Source organism: Megascapheus bottae, chromosome 31, assembly GCF_031878675.1.
Source record: "Megascapheus bottae isolate mThoBot1 chromosome 31, mThoBot2.hap1, whole genome shotgun sequence".
In the NCBI taxonomy this organism is placed as follows: Eukaryota; Metazoa; Chordata; class Mammalia; order Rodentia; family Geomyidae; genus Megascapheus; species Megascapheus bottae.
This window is the reverse complement of record NC_143539.1, coordinates 8,462,411-8,480,250: the sequence shown is the minus strand read 5'-3', so window position 1 is coordinate 8,480,250 and position 17,840 is coordinate 8,462,411. Positions and strand designations below refer to the sequence as shown.

Here is a 17,840-nt window from a genome sequence, read left to right as displayed (position 1 = left end):
TAGAAAGTATAGGCACGAGCCATATATTTTTTGGTTTTTGTTAGTATTTGAATTTTTCAAAGTTATTATAAAGGGGATGGATGGAGAAGTTACAGTAAAGAGTGCTTTTCTTTTTGCATGGTATCACACCTTCCCTCACTCTCTCCCAGTTTTTTCCTTCCGTCCCCTCCCATAAGTTGTACAGTTCATTTTCAACACAATGGTACTAGAATTTGAACTCAGGGCTTCATACTTGCTGGGCAAACACTTTACTACTTGGGACACGCCTTGCCTTCAGCCCCCATCTTCCCACCCCACACACTTTTTTTGTGCCAGTCCTGGGGCTTGAATTCTGGGCTTAGACTCTGTCCCTGGGCTGTCTTTTTTTTTTTTTTGCCCATCCTGGGGCTTGAACTCAGGGCCTGGACACTGTCCTTGGATACTTTTTGCTCAAAGTTAGCACTCTGCCACTTGAGCCACAGCACCACTTGCAGCTTTTTCTGTGCATATGGTTCCAGGGAATTGAACCCAGGGCTTCTTACATGCTAGTCGAGTGTATTACCACCAGGCCACGCTCCTGGCCCCCTGAGCTGCTTTTGCTCAAGGCTAAGGCTTTACCACTTCAGCCACAGTGCCACTTCCAATTTTTTTTTTTTCTGAGTAGTTTATTGGAGATGAGAGTCTCAGGGACTTTACTGCTCAGGCTGGCTTTGAACCGTGATCCTCAAATCTCAGCCTCCTGAGTAGTTAGGATGACAGGCGTGAGCTACTGGCACCCAGGTGAGCACATTTCTTTTTGTTCCATGTCGTCCCTCCCCTCGCGCTCTCCCAGTTTTTCCCTCCCATCCCCATCTACAAGTTGTATAGTTCATTTCCCACAGTGTGTACTGCATTTGTTCACCTTTGTCTACTGGATTTGTTCACCTTTGTCCCTCCATTTCTGTGCTCATCACTTACCCTCCCAAAGACAGATAAATGAACAAATAAGACAAAAAGAAGACAGGAACATGCCCTAATGGTAGAGTTCTTGCCTAGCATACATGAAGCTTGGGTTCAATTCCTCAGAACCACATACACAGAAAGCTCAAGGACAGTGCCCAGATCCTGAGTTCAAGCCCCAGGACTGGCAAAAAGAAAAACAGCAAAGACAAAATTTTTTTTTCTTGTTCATACCTAAATTTTCATCTTTTTACTTCAAAGAGAAATATCTTTCATCTCTCTCCACTCTCAAACACAAGAAAATTACTGCACGTGTTATTTCAGGTTCAATTTATAACTCAGATTTTTCTGAATTGTCCCCAAACTATTATAACACAGAATGACGTTGGGCTTGGGAGAGAAAGAGATTTTGGCATGCCTCAGTTTCCCCCTTTGTAACAGAGATAAAACAGTATCTCTCTTAGAAGATCCTGAAGTAAACACCTGTGTATGAACTGTTACAGCTGGGGCACTGGTGTCTCAGGCCTATAATCTTAGCTACTGAGAAGGCTGAGATCTGAGCATGGCTGTTCAAAGCCAGCCTGACCAGAAGCGGTGAGACTTCCATCAACCAGCTTTTACAAAGCTGGAAGTAGAGCTGTGTGGCTCACGTGGTGGTGCCAGCTCTGAGTGAAAAAGCAGACGTGCAAGCCCCGGGATCACCAGCACAAACAGATGTGCGTGTGCGTGTACATATGGATGAGCACAGGTGTGTACACACACACACACGTGTGTGAGCTGTTGCTTTTACAATCGTTCTCCGGTTGTTGGTGTTCCTGGTTTTATTATCCTCATCACTAGCCGCTCCAGGACCCCCTCCCCCCTGGGCCTGGTAGAGGATTCAGGATCCCCTTCCCTCCACACCCCCCCCCCAGCGATTATGACGTAGGGTGACGCTGGGGAGGAGGGGGGATCTGGCCGGAAATCCCTCTTCCTGTTGCCGATAAGCTCAGTGTAGCCCCGCTGACCCCAGGCCCTCCACCCCCGGACCCCCTCCCCCATGTCGCAGGATCAAATCCCCAAGACAGAAAACGTGTCTCTCCAGTCCCTCATTCCACCGCCACGACCCCATCAAAAAATCCTTTACCCCCGATCTGCCCCCTCCCCAGCCCTGCTCCCCGCCTCTGCTCCCGGCCGCACAGCCCTAAGACTCCTCCAGAGGAGGGGCCAGGGCCCATCTCCGAGGTGGGGGGTGTGGCCCGCCCCGCCCCGGTCCCTGCAACCTGACCCAGCCGGCGACCCCCAGCTCTGACGTCTCGGAAAATTCCCCCCTCCTCCTCAGGGCCCCGGGGAGGGGGTGCATGGTATGAAATGGGGCTGAGACCCCAGCCTAGGGACAGAGGAACCGGCCAGAGGTGAGCCATGAACTGGGGTCCTGGATGGATGCTGGGATGTCTGGGTTAGGAAAGCCCTGGGCTAGGGGAGTTGGGGATTGGGGTGGGGGGAAGCCTGCACTCCTGGGTCAGGGAAAAGGGGGGACTGGGGAAGAAGGGCCCCCAGGCTCCTGGGGGAAGAGAGAAGTCAGGACTCCTGAGGTCTGAGGGAAACTGATGCTGGGGTCCAGACTTCGAGGGTCCCCAAATGTCACAAACTCTTTCAGTGCCCTTAGGACGTTTTCCCTCCCTGGGACCTTCAGCACGCGCACCCATGGATCTATGGCTTTGGGATGAGGTGCCATCCCAGGAAGTTCCCCCGGGGAGCAAGCTGTCAGGACTGGGTAGGTGACAAGAGGCTGGCACAGTAGGTGTTTGACAGGGCTGGAAGGGAAATGTCTCAGCTGACCCCTGACCCTGCCTTCATGTCCCCCAGTGCCTGCAGAAGCAACCGAATTTGGCTTTTATTTCCCTGACTTGGAGTTGCAAGGGAATGCACCGACAGCGGAGACATCATGGAAAGGTGGCTGCCAGGCTGTGGGACCTCTGGGTGCTGGGATGGGGGTGAGGGGACATGCCCGAACCCCAGAGATTGAAAAGAGTTCCTGGGTCCTAAATACATGACTCCCAGACCCTGGTGGCTGGGGGGGAGGGAGTGATGGAGGAGACTCGAATCCATTACTCACACCCTTCCTAAAACTCAGCTGCAAAATCATCCCTCTTAGGCTTCCCAGAAGTGGACCGGAGTCCTGCGCTACCGCACCCCGAAGCTCCTTGGGGGGCAGGTAAGTAAGTGTGTGGGAAGAGGGGGTGGTCTTCACGGTGGCATGGGGCTGGATCCGGGAGCTCCGGGATCCAAGAGGCCAGGGCACAAAACAACCCCCGAGAGTGGGGGACAAGGACATCTGTGTCTTACTCGTCTGGGGTTCGTGCTCCTCACAGAGGCCCCTGCTCAAGCCCTTCCGTGGTCCGGAGGAGACTGGACAGACTTGGTCTACGACGCCTGGGATCCCTGGAGTCCCACCCCTCAGACTGCGGGCCCCGCCCCTCGGTGCCACGACCACGCCCCTTCTGGCGTAGACTCGGCTCTCCGCCATAGCCCCGCCTCGATCTTACATGGCCACGCCCCTTCTGCCGAAGGCCCTGCCCCCTACGCTGGTTCCAGTGGGGGCCAGGACTGCGCCCCTGCGGCGGGAGCCCCCGGGCCACTCGAGCAGACCGCCTGGAGCGTCGCCAGTTGGGACTCTCCTGCGAACCCCAACGGTGCCGCCTGCTGGGAGAGGGGCCTCGGTGGAGACCCTCGCGCGGACTGTACCATTTCTTGGGCTGGGCCTGAGGGTTCGGACTGTAGCACTTCGTGGAATCCCGGGCTGCTGCCTGCGGACTGCGGCCTCTCTTCCACGGGGTTCCAGAGTTCAGCTCTTCCCTCTGAACCGAGGCAGCCAAAGGACCGTGCCATCTTAGCTCGTCACCCTAAAACGAATCGAGGTGAGGGACCCGTGAAGATTTTCAAAGGGGAGCAAGGGAGGAAAGCAAGGAGGCGGGGCCTAAAGCGCCAGGGGCGTGGCCAATATGTGAAGGGGTGTGGTTTGGAAAACTGCTGGCTGTGGGAGTGGCCTAGGTCCCTGGAGCTGGAGACGGGCGGGGCAAGACAGCTGAGGCACAAATGCTTTTCTAGGGAGGACTCCTAGATTAGGTGAGAGGAAGTTCAGATGCCCTGGGTATCTGAGGTGGGGTCATGTCCCGAACCCCTAAATCTATACGGGAACCTGGACGCCTAGGTTGTCTGAGGCTGACTCTTAGGTCTCTCCTCCCTCTTTCTTTCTTCTCTCTTCTCTCTTCTCTCTTCTCTCTCTCTCTCTCTCTCTCTCTCTCTCTCTCTCTCTCTCTCTCTCTCGCTCTCTCCTCCTCCTCCCCCTCCCAGTCCTGGGTCTTGAACTCAGGACCTGGGTACTGTTCCTGAGCTTTTTGCTCAAGGCTAGTACTCTTACCATTTCCAGCCTGAGGAATGGAACCCTGGGATTTATGCTTGCTAGGCAAGCACTCTTAACACGCAGCGCCACATCCCCAGCCCCCTTGGTTCTCTTATATGGAGGGATTTGAACTCGTGGATCCTCGAAGATGGCGAGATCCAGATTCCTAGGTCCCAGGTCGACAAGACCTAGATCTGTCTATAAACCTTCGAGGGGAAGGAGCCTGTCTCCTAAGGTTAATAGACAGGCCTGGGTGTTCACACACCGGTCTGTGCCCTGCAGGTCCCATTCAGCTGTGGCAGTTTCTCTTGGAGCTGCTCCACGACGAGGCACGTAGCAGCTGCATCCGTTGGACTGGCAATAGCCGCGAGTTCCAGCTGTGCGACCCCAAGGAGGTGGGACAGCTCCCCTGCCTGGACCGCCAAGTCCCGCCCAGCCCAACCTAGTCCCGCCCCCAGGCTCCCCTTCTCCAGGCCGGGCTCCAGCAGGGTCTCCCCGGGCTCGAATGCCCGAGGCCCCGCCCCCACGCCCGCCCGCCACGCCCACCGACTAAGCCCCACCCCCTCGGTCTCCGCCCTAGGTGGCTCGGCTGTGGGGAGAGCGCAAGAGGAAGCCCGGCATGAACTACGAGAAGCTGAGCCGAGGTCTGCGATACTATTACCGCCGTGACATCGTGCTCAAGAGCGGTGGGCGCAAGTACACATACCGCTTTGGGGGCCGTGTGCCCGGCCTGGCCTGGCCCGAGGGCGCTGGGGAGAGGCAGGGAACAGAAACCCAGTAATAATAAAATAGTCATCCAAACCTCGTCTCGTCTGTGTGTCTTCATCTTTCCCTCCGCCTGAACCCGCCCGGAAGCCAAACGTGCTATCCCAAAATTTAGGAATTGGGCTCCCACCACCAAGACCCAGCCATCTGAACGCTTGTCTGTTTTCTTCCTTGAGCCTGGGTCACTTGTCAGTGACCCAGGGAGTGAGGGCTGCCAGTCCCGCCCGTCGCCGCCCATCGCCGGCTCCATCGCCACCTGACTGCCACTTGCTCAAGTCCCTTCCTTCTGGTGCCTAGGGTACCTTTATGCTTGGCTTCCAGCTACTCGTACTGCGTGATCCTAAGACCCATACCTACGGTGAGCCCATTATATGATAGGACATGCAAAAGAATGAAACCCACACACCATAAGACTTGGTGCTTGGGACCGGGGGTTTAGCCTACTGGTAGAGTGCTTTCCTAAGCATGCACGAAGACCTAGGTTCGATTCATCCATATCATATACACAGAAAAAAGTGATGCTGTGGTTCAAATGATAGATCTCTAGCCTTGAGAAAGCCCAAGGACAGTGCTCAGGCCCTGAGTTCAAGCTCCTGGACTGGCAAACCCTGCCCCCCACACACAAACAAGGAATCAGACCTGCTCCAAACATGTGCACGCACATGCGTCCTGGGGTTTGAACTCAGGGTCAGGGCGCTCTCCGGGATAGAGCTCCGCCAGTGGAGTCACACCTTCCTTCTCGGTTCAACTAGAAATAGGATTCTCACGAACTTTTCTGCCGTGGTAGCTTTGAATGTCAAACCTCAGCATCTTGAGTAGCTAGAATTATAGGCATGAGCCATCGGCGTCCAGCTCCCCACCACCCTAGTCCTGGGGCTTGAACTCAGGGTCTGAGCACTGGGCTGAATTTCTGCTCTAGGCTAGCACTCTACCACTTTTAGCCACAGCAGCACTCTGGCTTTTTGTGTATGGGATAAACAAAGAATGGAACCCAGGGCTTTGTGTATGCTAGGCAAGTACTCTGCCACTAGGCCAAACTCCCGGCCCCCCGGCTATTTTTTTAAGAACTTAAAAATTTAGTATCTTTTAACTTTCATCTAGAACTGTTTTCAGTTCTAAAACAATCATAAAAACGATCATTTCTTTTATTATTATTATTGTTTTACTATAAAGATCCCGTACAGAGGGGTTACAGTGACTAAGTCAGGTAAGGAGTACATTTCTTTTTGAACAATATTCGGTTCTTTTCTGACAATAAAAATACTGGGGCGGGGCGGGAGTGCTTGCCTAGCATTCACGAAGACCCGGGTTCGATTCCTTGGTACCACACAGAGGGGGAAAAAGAGCTGTGGCTCAAGTGGTAGAACTCTAGCCTTGAGAAAAGTCCAAGGACAGTGTTCAGGCCCTGAGCTCAAGCCACAGGACTGGCAAAAAAAATACTGGGGCATTTTCCCCACGCCCATTTGCCTGCCCGTCCGGGGCGCGGGAGGATTTCGATCTTTTCCCAGGGTAAAAACAGGAGCTGTTTATACCGCCAGGGCCCAGCTTTGAGCCTTCCCGGCGCCGCGCAAGCTCACGATTGGTGGGCACAATGATGATGAGCAGGCCTTCCGTCCAATAGGAGTGGGCTATTCCCCTGGAGGGGCGTGGCCTGAGGAGCCTCAAGGGCCCTCTTCCTGTCGGACGCTCTAGCCGCAGGGAAAGTCTCTTCACTCCACCCCTTGGCACCCAGCTTCCGGTCGGTCTGAATTCCGCTTCCGGTCTTGTCTTTGGCGTCTTTGCGAAGGGTGACATTGAGCCGCGCGGTCCCTCAGGGGTGTCGTTAGGTGAGTGTGGGGAGGTGGGGGGCCCGGACGTGGGGTGCTCCCAGCCCAGTAGACGGAAGAACGGCACCCCAGGTTTCCCAGGCACGGAAGGAGGCTTCCGGCCCGCCCCGGGCGGGCAGTCGCGCGCAGTCGCCCGCCCCGGGGTCCTGTGGTGCTAACCACGGCAGCATTGTGGGCGATGCTTGAGCTCGTTGGACCCGCCGTGCTGCCCAGTGAGGTGGGGTCCGTGATGATCCTTCCGGGGGCTCAGGCGTCTAACCCCCCGCCAAAGGGGCTTTTTCATGGTGGCCTCCCGTGGTTTGTGGGGGCCACAGCCTGGCTCTGTCCTCGTGTCTCCTCCCTGATCCGTCTTGAACACCCAGCATCTCCCTCCCTCTCGTTCTGTGCCAATCCTGGGGCCACAGCTCGGGGCCTGGGTGGACAGGCGGCAGCCGCCGGGGTCTGGCTTCAGCAACCCCTTTCATTCACCTTCTCAAACACAAGGTCGAGATCTTGCTCAAACTGCGGCGCCTGGGTCTGTGTCCCAGCGGATGTCATTTTAGAATCAGCCCCACCCCATCCAACCTTTCAAAAGACTATGCCAGTGCCCAGGCACTCCACCTTGGATCCCTTGAATTTGACTCTGAATAGCACCCTGGCTCTTCCAGTTCTTGGGTTTGTTTTTGTTTTTTTTGTTTTGCCAGTCCTGGGGCTTGAATGCAGGACCTGACCACTATCCTTGAGCTTTCTCAAGGCTCGAGCTTTACCACTTGAGCCACAGTACCATTTCCACCTTTTTCTGTGTATGTGGTACCAAGGAATCCAACCCGGGTCTTTGTGCCTGGTAGGCAAGCGCTCTACCACTAGGCCAAACTCCTGACTCTGCTTCTTGGGACTAGACCGTTTCTACCGGTTACCTGGATGAAAGCAGTGTGTCAGGATCTTCAGAGATGTCGAAGGTTTTGAACCCTGGTGCTCAGAGTCTGTAAAATTCAAGGAGCTCTCTTGGGCTTGGAGGGATGGGGGAATAATGAAAGGGGTGATATCAGTCAAGATTCATTGCAGTTATGATTATGTTAAAAGATTACATTTTAGCAACCTGTCATTGAGATGGGGGTAACACTGGCTCTGGCAGTATCTGACTTTTCAGCAATCAAAATCACAGATATTTTATCAGTTTAGAGCGACAGGTGTCACAGATTACTACTTTTACTCATGATTCCTTCAAAATTGTGATACTTAATTATGTATGTCAGTCAGGAGTTTGACCTAGTGGTAGAGGGCTTGTTTAGCATGCACGAAGACCACAGTTCGATTCCTTGGTACCACATATATAGAAAAGTTGAAAGTGGTGCTGTGGCTCAAGTGGTAGAGCACTAGCCTTGAGGAAAGCCCAAGGACAGTGCTCAGGTCCTGAGTTCAGTCTCCAGAACTTGGGGACAAAAATGTATGTCCTTATATAATTTGGGGGGGGCTTGTGCCTTTTTGGGGGGAAGGAGTGCAGCTACTGGGACATGAACTCATGGCCTGGGCACTGTCCCGTAGCTTCTTTGCTCAAGGCTGACAGTCTAGCACTTAACCATAGCTCCATATTCAGCCCCCCCCCCCTTTTTTGTGGTTAATTGGAGATAAACATCTCATAGGCTATCTTGTGTGGCTTAGCTTTGAACAGTGATCCTAAGATCTCAGGGGTTTTTTTTTTTGTTTTTTTTTTTAAGATCTCTGCCTTCAGCATAGTAGCTAGGATTAGAGGTGCTCTTTATTACCTTTGAATGTATTCTGAGAAAATTCTGAGAAGTGTGTGGTACTAAAAAAGAGGGGCCGGGAGTTTGGCCTAGTGGTTAAAGTGCTTGCCTAGCATGCATGAAGACCCGGGTTCGATTCCTCGGTACCACATACATAGAAAAAAGCCAGAAGTGGTGCTGAGGCTCAAGTGGTAGAGCTCTAGCCTTGAGAAAGTCCAAGGACAGTGCTCAGGCCCCGAGCTCAAGCCCAGGACTGGCAAAAAAAAAAAAAAAAAAAAAGCTGAGGGACAGGACCCAGGCCCAGAGTTCAAGCCCCATGACTGACCAAAAAAAAAAAAAAAATGGAGTTCCCTGATGATCGAGGCAGCTCTACCATCTTGTGCCGAGTGACCTTGGGAAGTCGCTTAGAAACCCCATTCCTCTCCCTTGTCTGAACATCAGGGATAGTTGTATTAGCCCCTTACTGTCAGACTTGCTATAGCAGGAAGGTGTTAAAACAGCTTCTGGCATGGAGTAGAATTTGGGGAACCGGAATTACTCCATGGGTGTGTAGGTTTGTGAAGAGGGAGGAGGGCCTCCCTTGTTCCTGCCTATCTTCTCGCCCCTTTCCTCCCCTTTCTTTGGGTCAAGGCCTCTCCCCTGGCTGGGCTGATGTACCCACACTAACGCCATTCCCTTTGTTTCCAGGATTCAGCACCATGGCGGAAGACATCAAGAGCAAAATCAAGAATTACAAGACGGCCCCTTTTGACAGCCGCTTCCCTAACCAGAACCAGACCAGGAACTGCTGGCAGAACTACCTGGGTACGTGTGGCCTGAGAAGGGCATGGCGGGGAGACCTTCCCTGACAGGGACACACAGCTCAGAGCACTCAGCTGCTTTCTCCCATGCATCTCAGCCTGACCCTGTCATTCTGGACAGCCTATCCCTAGAGAGCCCAGACCCAGACATCAGCTGTGCTCAAGATGTGGCCAGGGTCTTAAGTGGTTCCTGCAATGGTTACTGCTACATACACACATATACACTCACACACTCTGAAGTTGGATCTTTGGCGTCAAACACACCACGCTAAAAGTTCTATTGGCCGTTATTCTTTCAGTTTTTTGGTTGTGGAGCTTGAACTCAGGGTCTGTCCCTGGGGTCTTTTTCTCAAGGCTGTCATGCTACCACTTTGAGCAACAGCTCTACTTCGAGTTTTAGAGTGGTTAGTTAGAGATAAGAATCTCACAAGATTTTTCTGCCTGGGCTGGCTTTGTACTGCGATCCTCAGATCTCAGCCTCCCAAGTAGCTATGATTAGAGGTTCGAGCCCAGCTATACTGGTCCTTTTTCATTTTGCTTTTTTTTAAAGTAGGTTATAGAGCTTGAACTTAAGACCTGGGCGCTGTCCCTGAGCTTTTCTGCTCAAGGCTAGTGTGCCACCACTTTGAGCCATAGCATCACTTCCAATTTTCTGGGGGTTCATTGGAGATAAAAGTCTCATGGCTGAGGGCTGGGAGTTTGGCCTAGTGGTAGAGTGCTTGCCTAGCATGCATGAAGACCCGGGTCTGATTCCTTGGTACCACATACATAGAAAAGCTGAAAGTGGTGCTGTGGCTCAAGTGGTAGAATGCTAGCCTTGAAGAAAGCCTAAGGACAGTGCTCAGGCCCTGAGTTCAAGCCCCAGGACTGCCCTCCACCCCTCTCCCCCCCCCCAAAAAAAAAAGTCTCATAGCCAATTGAAATGGCTTTCACATCTGTAATCCTAGCTACTCTGGAGGCTGAGATCTGAGGATCTTATTCAAAGCCAGCCTGGGCACTAAAGAATGTGAGACTCTTGTCTCCAATTAACCCCTAGAAAACAGGAAGTGGGGCTGTAGCTTAGGGTAGGGTGGTAGCCTTGAGCTTTAGAGCTCAGGGACAATGTCCAGGCCCAGAGTTCAAGCCCCACTAAAAAAATGTGTCATGGACTTTCCTGCCTGGACTAGGCTGGCTTTGAGCCTCATTAGATCTCTACCTCGTGAGTAGCAGGGCTACAGAAGTGGGCCACGAACGCCGGCTTTATTTTGCTTTTAAGGCAAGATCTCACTAACTCCCACCAGGCCAATTGTCTGTAAACTTCTGGTGCTTTTGCCTCCACCTCAAAGTAGCTGAGATTACAAGTTTGCACTACCACTTCCAGTTCTTACAAAGATTTTCTTTTTTGCCAGTCCAGGGCTTGAGCTCAGGGTCTGAGCACTGCCCTTAGGCTTTTTCAAGTCTAGAACTCTACCACTTGAGCTACAGTACCACTTCTGGCTTTTGGGGGGAGGGGGTTGTTGTTTTTTGACTGGTTATGGGGCTTAAACTCTGGACCAGGGTACTGTCCCTGAGCTCTTCAGCTCAAGGCTACCGCCCAATGCCTTGAGCCACAACACCACTTCTGGTTTTTCTGGTGGTTAATTGGAAATAAGAGTCTCATGTTCTTTAGTGCCTGGGCTGGCTCTGAATCATGATCCTCAGATGTCAGCCTACTATGTAACTAGGATTACAGACATGAGCTACTGGGCCCAGCTCACTACCAGCTTTTCTATGTGTGTGGTACTGAGGAAATGAACCCAGGTCTTTATCCATATTAGGCAAGCACTCTTATGACTAGGCCAAACTCCCAGCCCAAGTTAACTTTTTTTTTTTTGCCAGTTCTTCAGCTTGAACTTAGGTCCTGGACACTGTCCTTAGACACTTTTTGCTTAAGGCTAGTGGTCTGCCACTTGAGCCACAGCACTACTTCTGGCTTTTTCTGTGTATGTGGTATGGAGGAATGGAACCCAGGACTAAGATTTTTTTTTTTTTTTTTGCCAGTTCTGGGCTTGAGTCAGGGCCTGAGCACTGTCCTTGGACTTTCTCAAGGTTAGAGCTCTACCACTTGAGCCTCAGCACCACTTCCGGCTTTTTCTATATATGTGGTACCAAGGAATCGAACCCGGGTCTTCGTGCATGCTAGGCAAGCACTTTAACCACTAGGCCAAATTCCCGGCCCTAAGCTGTTTTTTTAAGGAAGTGTATGGGTATGTGTGCATGCATATGTGTTTGCACACATAACATACTTACGGGATGTAAGTAAAATATACAGCCAGATGAGTGAAGGGAGCCCTCGTGCGATCATGGCCCATACAGAAATATTGTCAGCACTGGAACCTGCCTTGTACCCTGTCTTAAGCATTAAGCACAGCAGTCTTCTCTCCCGCTCACCAACTCACGTTGATATTTATTTTACCAGCACTTAGAGTTGGAAGCTTTGTGTGTGCGTGTGTGTGTATGCGTGCGTGAGTGTGTGCACGTGTGTGCGTATGTGTGAACACACATGTTTATGTGCCAGTCCTGGGGCTTGAACTTGGTGGTGGTGGTTGTTGTTGTTTTTTGGGGGGGGCGGCCCTGGGCTTGGGCTCCGGGCCTGAGCACTGTCCTTGGGCTTTCTCAAGGCTAGAGCTCTACCACTTGAGCCACAGTACCACTTCTGGCTTTTCTGTGTATGTGGTACCAAGGAATCAGACTCGAGTGTTCATGCATGCTAGGCAAGCACTGTACCACTATGTACTACTAGGCCAAACTCCCGGCTGGCCCCCCTTGAATATTTTTTCCTCAAGGCTACCATTTGATCCACAGCTTCCTTTTTTTTTTTTTTGCTGGCTTATTGGAAATAAGAGTTTCATGGACTTTCTTGCCTGGGTGGCTCTGAATTGCAGTCCTCAGATCTCACTCTCCTGAGTAGCTGGGATTCGGGGTGTGAGCCACCTGCACCCTTACTGCATTTTGATTGAAGTTGTGTCCTTCCCTTGGTGTGGACTGACCCCGAACCTCTTTCTTCACAGACTTCCACCGCTGTGAGAAGGCGCTGACAGAGAAAGGGGGTGACGTGTCTGTGTGTCAGTGGTACCGGCGAGTGTATAAGTCCCTTTGCCCTGTTTCCTGGGTAGGTGCCTTCTGGGGGAGCCCTTGGGGTGCTGGTGTGGGGACTGAGAAGGGAAGTGTGGAGAGATGGTGGGGGTTCTCCATGGCGCAGGTTGAGGACAGGGTCCCCAGCTAAGGTGACCAGGGTCACCTTGCCAGATCTCAGTCGTGTTTGTGCATGTAGCCTCTCCAGTCCTCTTTAAATTCTGAATTTTGTGTGCATGAATGTATTTATTTGTGGGACTGAACTCAGAGCCTGAAAACTACTGAGCAAGGTCCTCCTGTCTTTTTTTCTTTTTTTTTTTGTCGGTCGTGGGATTTGAACTCTGGGCCTGGATGCTGTCCCTAAGCACTTGAGCTCGAGGCTACTGCCCTTCCCCTTGAGCCACAGCACCACTTCCAGTTTTCTGGTGGTTAATTGGAGATAAGAGTCTCACAGACTTTAGTGCCTAGGCTGGCTTTGAACCCGATCCCCAGATCTCTGCCTCTTGAGTAGCCAGGATTACAGGCGTGAGCCACTGTGCCCAGCTCCTGTCCTTTTTTTTGTTATGAACAGTTTTTAAATTAGAAGATTCAAGGATTAAAGTAAAATGATTCAATTACCCATATTGTTAAGGTTCCCCGCACACACATTTTCTTTATTTCCTTTCTCTTCTTCCCCCCCTCTCCCCTACTTTGGTGGGGTTTGGACCACAGAATTTAAATTAATAGAACTTTGTATTAAGTTGTTGTTGTTTTCGCTTTTGGGACTTGAACTCTGAGCCTGGGCACTGTCCTTAAGCTCTTCAGCTCAAGGCTAGCACTCTACCACTTTGAGCCACAGCACCACTTCCAGTTTTCTGGTGGTTAATTGAAGATAAGAATCTCATAGACTTTAGTGCCTGGGCTAGTTTTAATCTGTGATCCTCAGATCTCAGCCTCCTGAGTAGCTAGGATTGCAGATGTGAGCCACCAGTGTGTGGACAGCTGAAGAATTTATATTCAGCATTATCCCACTCCATCAACTTAGAGACCCCCATGACTTACATTGTGAGATAGGCAAAACTTGTTAAGAAGTAATGAAAGAAGCCAGGTGTAGGTCACTCACACCTATAATCCTAGATCTCAGGAGGATGAGATTTGAGGACCAAGGTTCAATGCCAGACCAGGCAGGAAAGTCCATGAGACTCTTATCTCCAATGAACCTCCAAAAAGATGGGAGTAGAAGTCTTAACTCAAGTGGTAGAGTGCCGTGCCAACCTTGAATGAAAAGGCTAAGAGGCAATACCAAGGCCCTGGATTCAAGCCACAGAATCATGAAATGAAAGACAGGAAGTTTCTACATCATCCAGCAATGTCCTGGTGATCCCTTTCGGAGCTTCTGGAGGCTTAGGTGTGAGTGTTGCACTTCTTAGCACTCCTTTAGGGCCTGCTTGTGTGAGAATAACTAAATAAACACACATGTGACACTAGAAGCCACTTCAGCACTTTCTGCCACATAGGGCCAAAGTGCTAAAACCACAGTATCCTCCTTTTACACAGTTGGAAACTGAGTTCCAGATCAGTCGTTTAACTTGCCTAAGGTCATACAGTAAGGAAACAGTGGGATGGGGTTCCCAGCCAGTGTCCCCATTCTATGCTTCATCTGCCTCTTCTGTGTGCAGTGTAAACGTGACAGACAGCATGTGCGTGTGTATCTCAGGATACAGCCTGGAGATCCATTCATGGCAGAACATGAACTCTGTTCTGAACAGATTCATGCCAAAGCAGCGTGTTCATGGCTGCCTAGTCGTCTCTCCTGTTGGACAATCAGCATAGTGATGTGGCTGAGCCGCTCTCAAAGCTGAGTTTAGCGTTTTTCTTCCCATCTCTTCCCAGGGAACTTAGCTCCCTTGGGACCAGAAGGTTTGGGGTGGTTTGGGGGGAGTGCCGGTGTTGGTTCCCTGGTTCCCAGAACAAGGGTTGGCACAGGCAGGCACCCTGGTTTCTGGCTGACCCAGTGCATGGCTGGCTGTTGAGGAGGAAAGCCCCAGCACTGTCCTGCAGAGTGGGGAGTGACACCCCTGTCTTCCCACAGGTTTCCTCCTGGGACGACCGCCGGGCAGAAGGCACGTTTCCTGGGAAGATCTGAGCCAGATTCAGCTGCCTCTCCTTGTCCTCTGGCCTTCCCAGGGTGCTGAGGGGTTCTGGGGGCGGGACAGCCCCCGCCCTGGGACTGGGTACACCATGACTTAACTAATAAAATATCACGGGGAAAGCGTTGGCTGTGTGTGAAGCCAGGTGGGGGACTAGAAGTGGGGTGGGTGGGTGCAGAGTGAATGGGATCAGATGGGCGGTGGGTCCTTTTCCTTCCATCCTGCGGCCGCCTCCTGCTGGACAGTCAGTGGACACAGACAATGCCTCAAATCCCTGAGGGGCTGAAACTGATCTATCTGCTGCCCTCCGTATCTGGATGACTTTTAAGTTTACTTACACTTTATTTATTATTGCTCCTGCTGGGGCTTGAACTGGGGCTGATGCTGGGTGTTTTCCCTTAGGGTTTTTTGTTAAGGGACTGGCTCCCTACAACCGAAGCCACAGCCCCATTTCTGGCATTTTGCTGGTTGATTGGAGGTAATAATCTCACGGACTTTACTGCCCAAGCTGGGTTCAAACCACAATCCTCACATCTTAGACTCCTGAGTAGCTAGGAACAGCCACCAGCACCTCATTTCCAAACTTCTTGTTATGGAGGATTTCATTCCATTGTTGTCAGAGAACAATGCTTTCTTTTTTTTTTTCCTTTCAGCAATTTAAGTTTGCTTATTTCTCACACTAACCTAAGATTCATCCTGGAGAATGTTCTGATAGGCTTATGCATCCTGCTGTCATGAGTGAAGCATCCCTCGTGTCTGCCAGGCCTGGTTGCTTTTAGGACATTGTTCTAGACCTTCGTGCACTTGCTCTATCCATTGTTGAAAGTGGGGTGTTGGCAGCCAGCAGGTGGCACTGGAGGACTGTGGAATGTATACCTGAGTGGAGTCACTCAGCCTGTGTCACCCGACACCCAAAAAGACAGGGAAAGAGTTTTTTTAATTAAAATATCTAGTTTTGAAATTCCATTGAAAATATAAAGGATCAGGAGGATAGCAGTTCAAGGCCAGCCAGAAGTGTGGCCTGGTGATAGACTGCTTGCACGAAGCCCTGGGTTTGATTCCTTGGTACCACATACACAGAAAAGGCCGGAAGTGGTGCTGTGGCTCAAGTGGTAGGGTGCTAACTTTGAGAAAAAGCCCAAGGACAGTGCTCAGGCCCTGATTTCAAGCCCCTGGACTGGCAAAAAGAAAAAGAAAAGACCATCTCACCTAGCAAGCTGGGTAAGGTAGCATGTGGCTGTGGTACAGCTATCAGGAAGCATAGGAAGGTGGAAGGAACCTACCAGACTCAGCCAGATACTGGTGGCTCACACCTATAATCCCAGCTCCTCAGGAGGTTGAGATCTGAAAGTCAGCTCAAAACCAGCCTGGCCAGAAACGTCTGTGAGACCTCCAGCTAAACAAAACAAAAGCCCTGGGAGTGTGGCTCAAGTTGTTGAGTACCAGATAAGTGACAGTGTGAAGCCTGAGTCCAAACCCCAATACAGGCACATACACAAAGTGAGAATGAAGAGTAAAGCAAAAAGGGCTGGAGATGTGGCTCAAGTGGCAGAGCACTTGACTGACAACTACGAAATCCCTGAGTTCAAACACCAGTATTGCCAAAGACAAAAATCCAGCACTTTGCTTTAAATAGTGTGGTGTGTTGAGTGCCTCGATAAGCCATCTGAGAGACAGGGACATTGGGGTGTCCACTGGGTCTTTGTGAAGCTTTCAGACAGGCTGCACCAGAACTTGGCAAACACCACTTTCCTGTTTGTGCAGATGCTGGGGCCGAGCGCCGGGCCCCCACCCGTGGGAAAGCAAACACCACCTCAACACACGAGTGGCTTTGTTTGAAATGCTTTACCCTCATTAGAAGGCATTGTAGTTCAAAACTCCTGAAGACACACCAAAACTAAAAGCCCACTTACAACGAGAAATAGCCAGGCAACCTGAAAGGGAAGTCCCCAGCTCTCTTCCAGGTACCACAACAACCCTTCATTCTGGAATATTCTAGAGTCATACATTCATCATGTGCAAGCTGTCCAGGAGCCTGGGTCCATCCACAGTTCCCTCCCCTTTCAGTCTTCACGTATGCGCACACACATGTGCCAGTACTAGGGCTTGAACTCCTGGCCTCAAGATCTTGCTTGGCTTTTTCCTCTCAAGGCTGACACTACCATGTGAGCCACACCTTTACTTCCAGCTTCTTCCGGTGCAGTGGAAATAAGAGTCCTGTGAACTGACTAGGGAGGTGGCTTAATGGTAGAGTGCTTGCCTAGCATGCATGAAGCCCTGGGTTCAATTCCTCAGTACCACATACACAGAAAAAGCTGGAAGTAGTGCTGCGGCTCAAATGGTAGAGCACTAGCCTTGAGCACAGAGAGGCTCAGGGATAGATGCCAAGACCCTGAGTTCAAGCCCCAGGACTGGCCCTCCCCCCCAGAAAAAATCCCATGAACTTTCCTGCCTGGGATTGGCTTCAAACCTTTATCCTCAGATCTCAGCCTCCTGAGTAGCAAGGATTATAGGCAGTAGCACCAGTACCCAGTTTAAATTAACCATCTTAATTGGGACAAACATGGGTCTCTCCCCAAGCTTGGTCTTGACAGTAGAGTTTCAAGTTCCCTTCACTAGCCCAGAGCCATATGTGGGGGGGGGGAGTGGGAAAAGCTTTGGGGTTGAGATGTCCTGGAGCCCCTCTGGGACCTCCAAGCCATTTCCTTGGACAGAATCAGTCCCACACCATTGGGAATGCTATGGAAGGACACATGGACTCCCCAGAGCGAGGCCAAATAGCAGCCTGGCTTCTCCCCTCACATGGCTCCCCCCGCCCTGGGGTGGATATTTGTGTCACAAATTTGCACACCAAGTCATGCTGTGAAAAGGAGACCAAACCGGGATTCAAATCCAGAATCTTAGTCATTCTGCAGCCTGGAGAAATCTCCAGTCAAGGCTTAGTCTTCATATGCACATGTGTGTATGTTGAGAAAAGGAATTACTTTTCTCTCATTAAGTCGCTTCCTTTTTCTAGAACATTGTTCTTCACTGTACACTTGTCAGACTGCCACAGGCACCCATATCCATCCATTCTTTGCCCACCAGCCCTGTCCCCTGCACTCCTTGTCCTGCCCACAGCTCCACTTCTGGCTTTGGCTAGACCACTGGAGGTAAGACTCATGGACTTTCCTGTCTGTGCAGGCTGACCTCAAATCACG

General features: G+C 51.4%; 2 protein-coding genes across 3 annotated transcripts; both read left to right on the top strand.

Annotated features, from left to right (window-relative positions):
- Positions 1 to 1,942: 1,942 nt before the first annotated feature.
- Positions 1,943 to 5,084, top strand: Etv2 (ETS variant transcription factor 2). Its single transcript, XM_090322095.1, has 7 exons — positions 1,943 to 2,312; positions 2,558 to 2,674; positions 2,767 to 2,853; positions 3,056 to 3,115; positions 3,273 to 3,818; positions 4,586 to 4,698; positions 4,884 to 5,084. The coding sequence occupies exons 2-7, from the start codon at positions 2,605 to 2,607 to the stop codon at positions 5,082 to 5,084; spliced, it is 1,077 nt and encodes a 358-aa protein (XP_090178221.1). The 5' UTR covers positions 1,943 to 2,312; positions 2,558 to 2,604.
- A 1,703-nt stretch (positions 5,085 to 6,787) lies between these two features.
- Cox6b1 (cytochrome c oxidase subunit 6B1) lies at positions 6,788 to 14,762 on the top strand. Of its 2 annotated transcripts, none has more exons than XM_090322184.1 (4): positions 6,788 to 6,894; positions 9,306 to 9,422; positions 12,448 to 12,548; positions 14,583 to 14,762. In XM_090322184.1, the coding sequence occupies exons 2-4, from the start codon at positions 9,317 to 9,319 to the stop codon at positions 14,634 to 14,636; spliced, it is 261 nt and encodes an 86-aa protein (XP_090178310.1). In that variant the 5' UTR covers positions 6,788 to 6,894; positions 9,306 to 9,316; the 3' UTR covers positions 14,637 to 14,762. The 2 variants fall into 2 exon arrangements, with proteins under 2 accessions (XP_090178310.1, XP_090178309.1); XM_090322183.1 differs by lacking the exon at positions 14,583 to 14,762 and adding an exon at positions 14,170 to 14,367.
- The last annotated feature ends 3,078 nt before the right edge of the window (positions 14,763 to 17,840 follow it).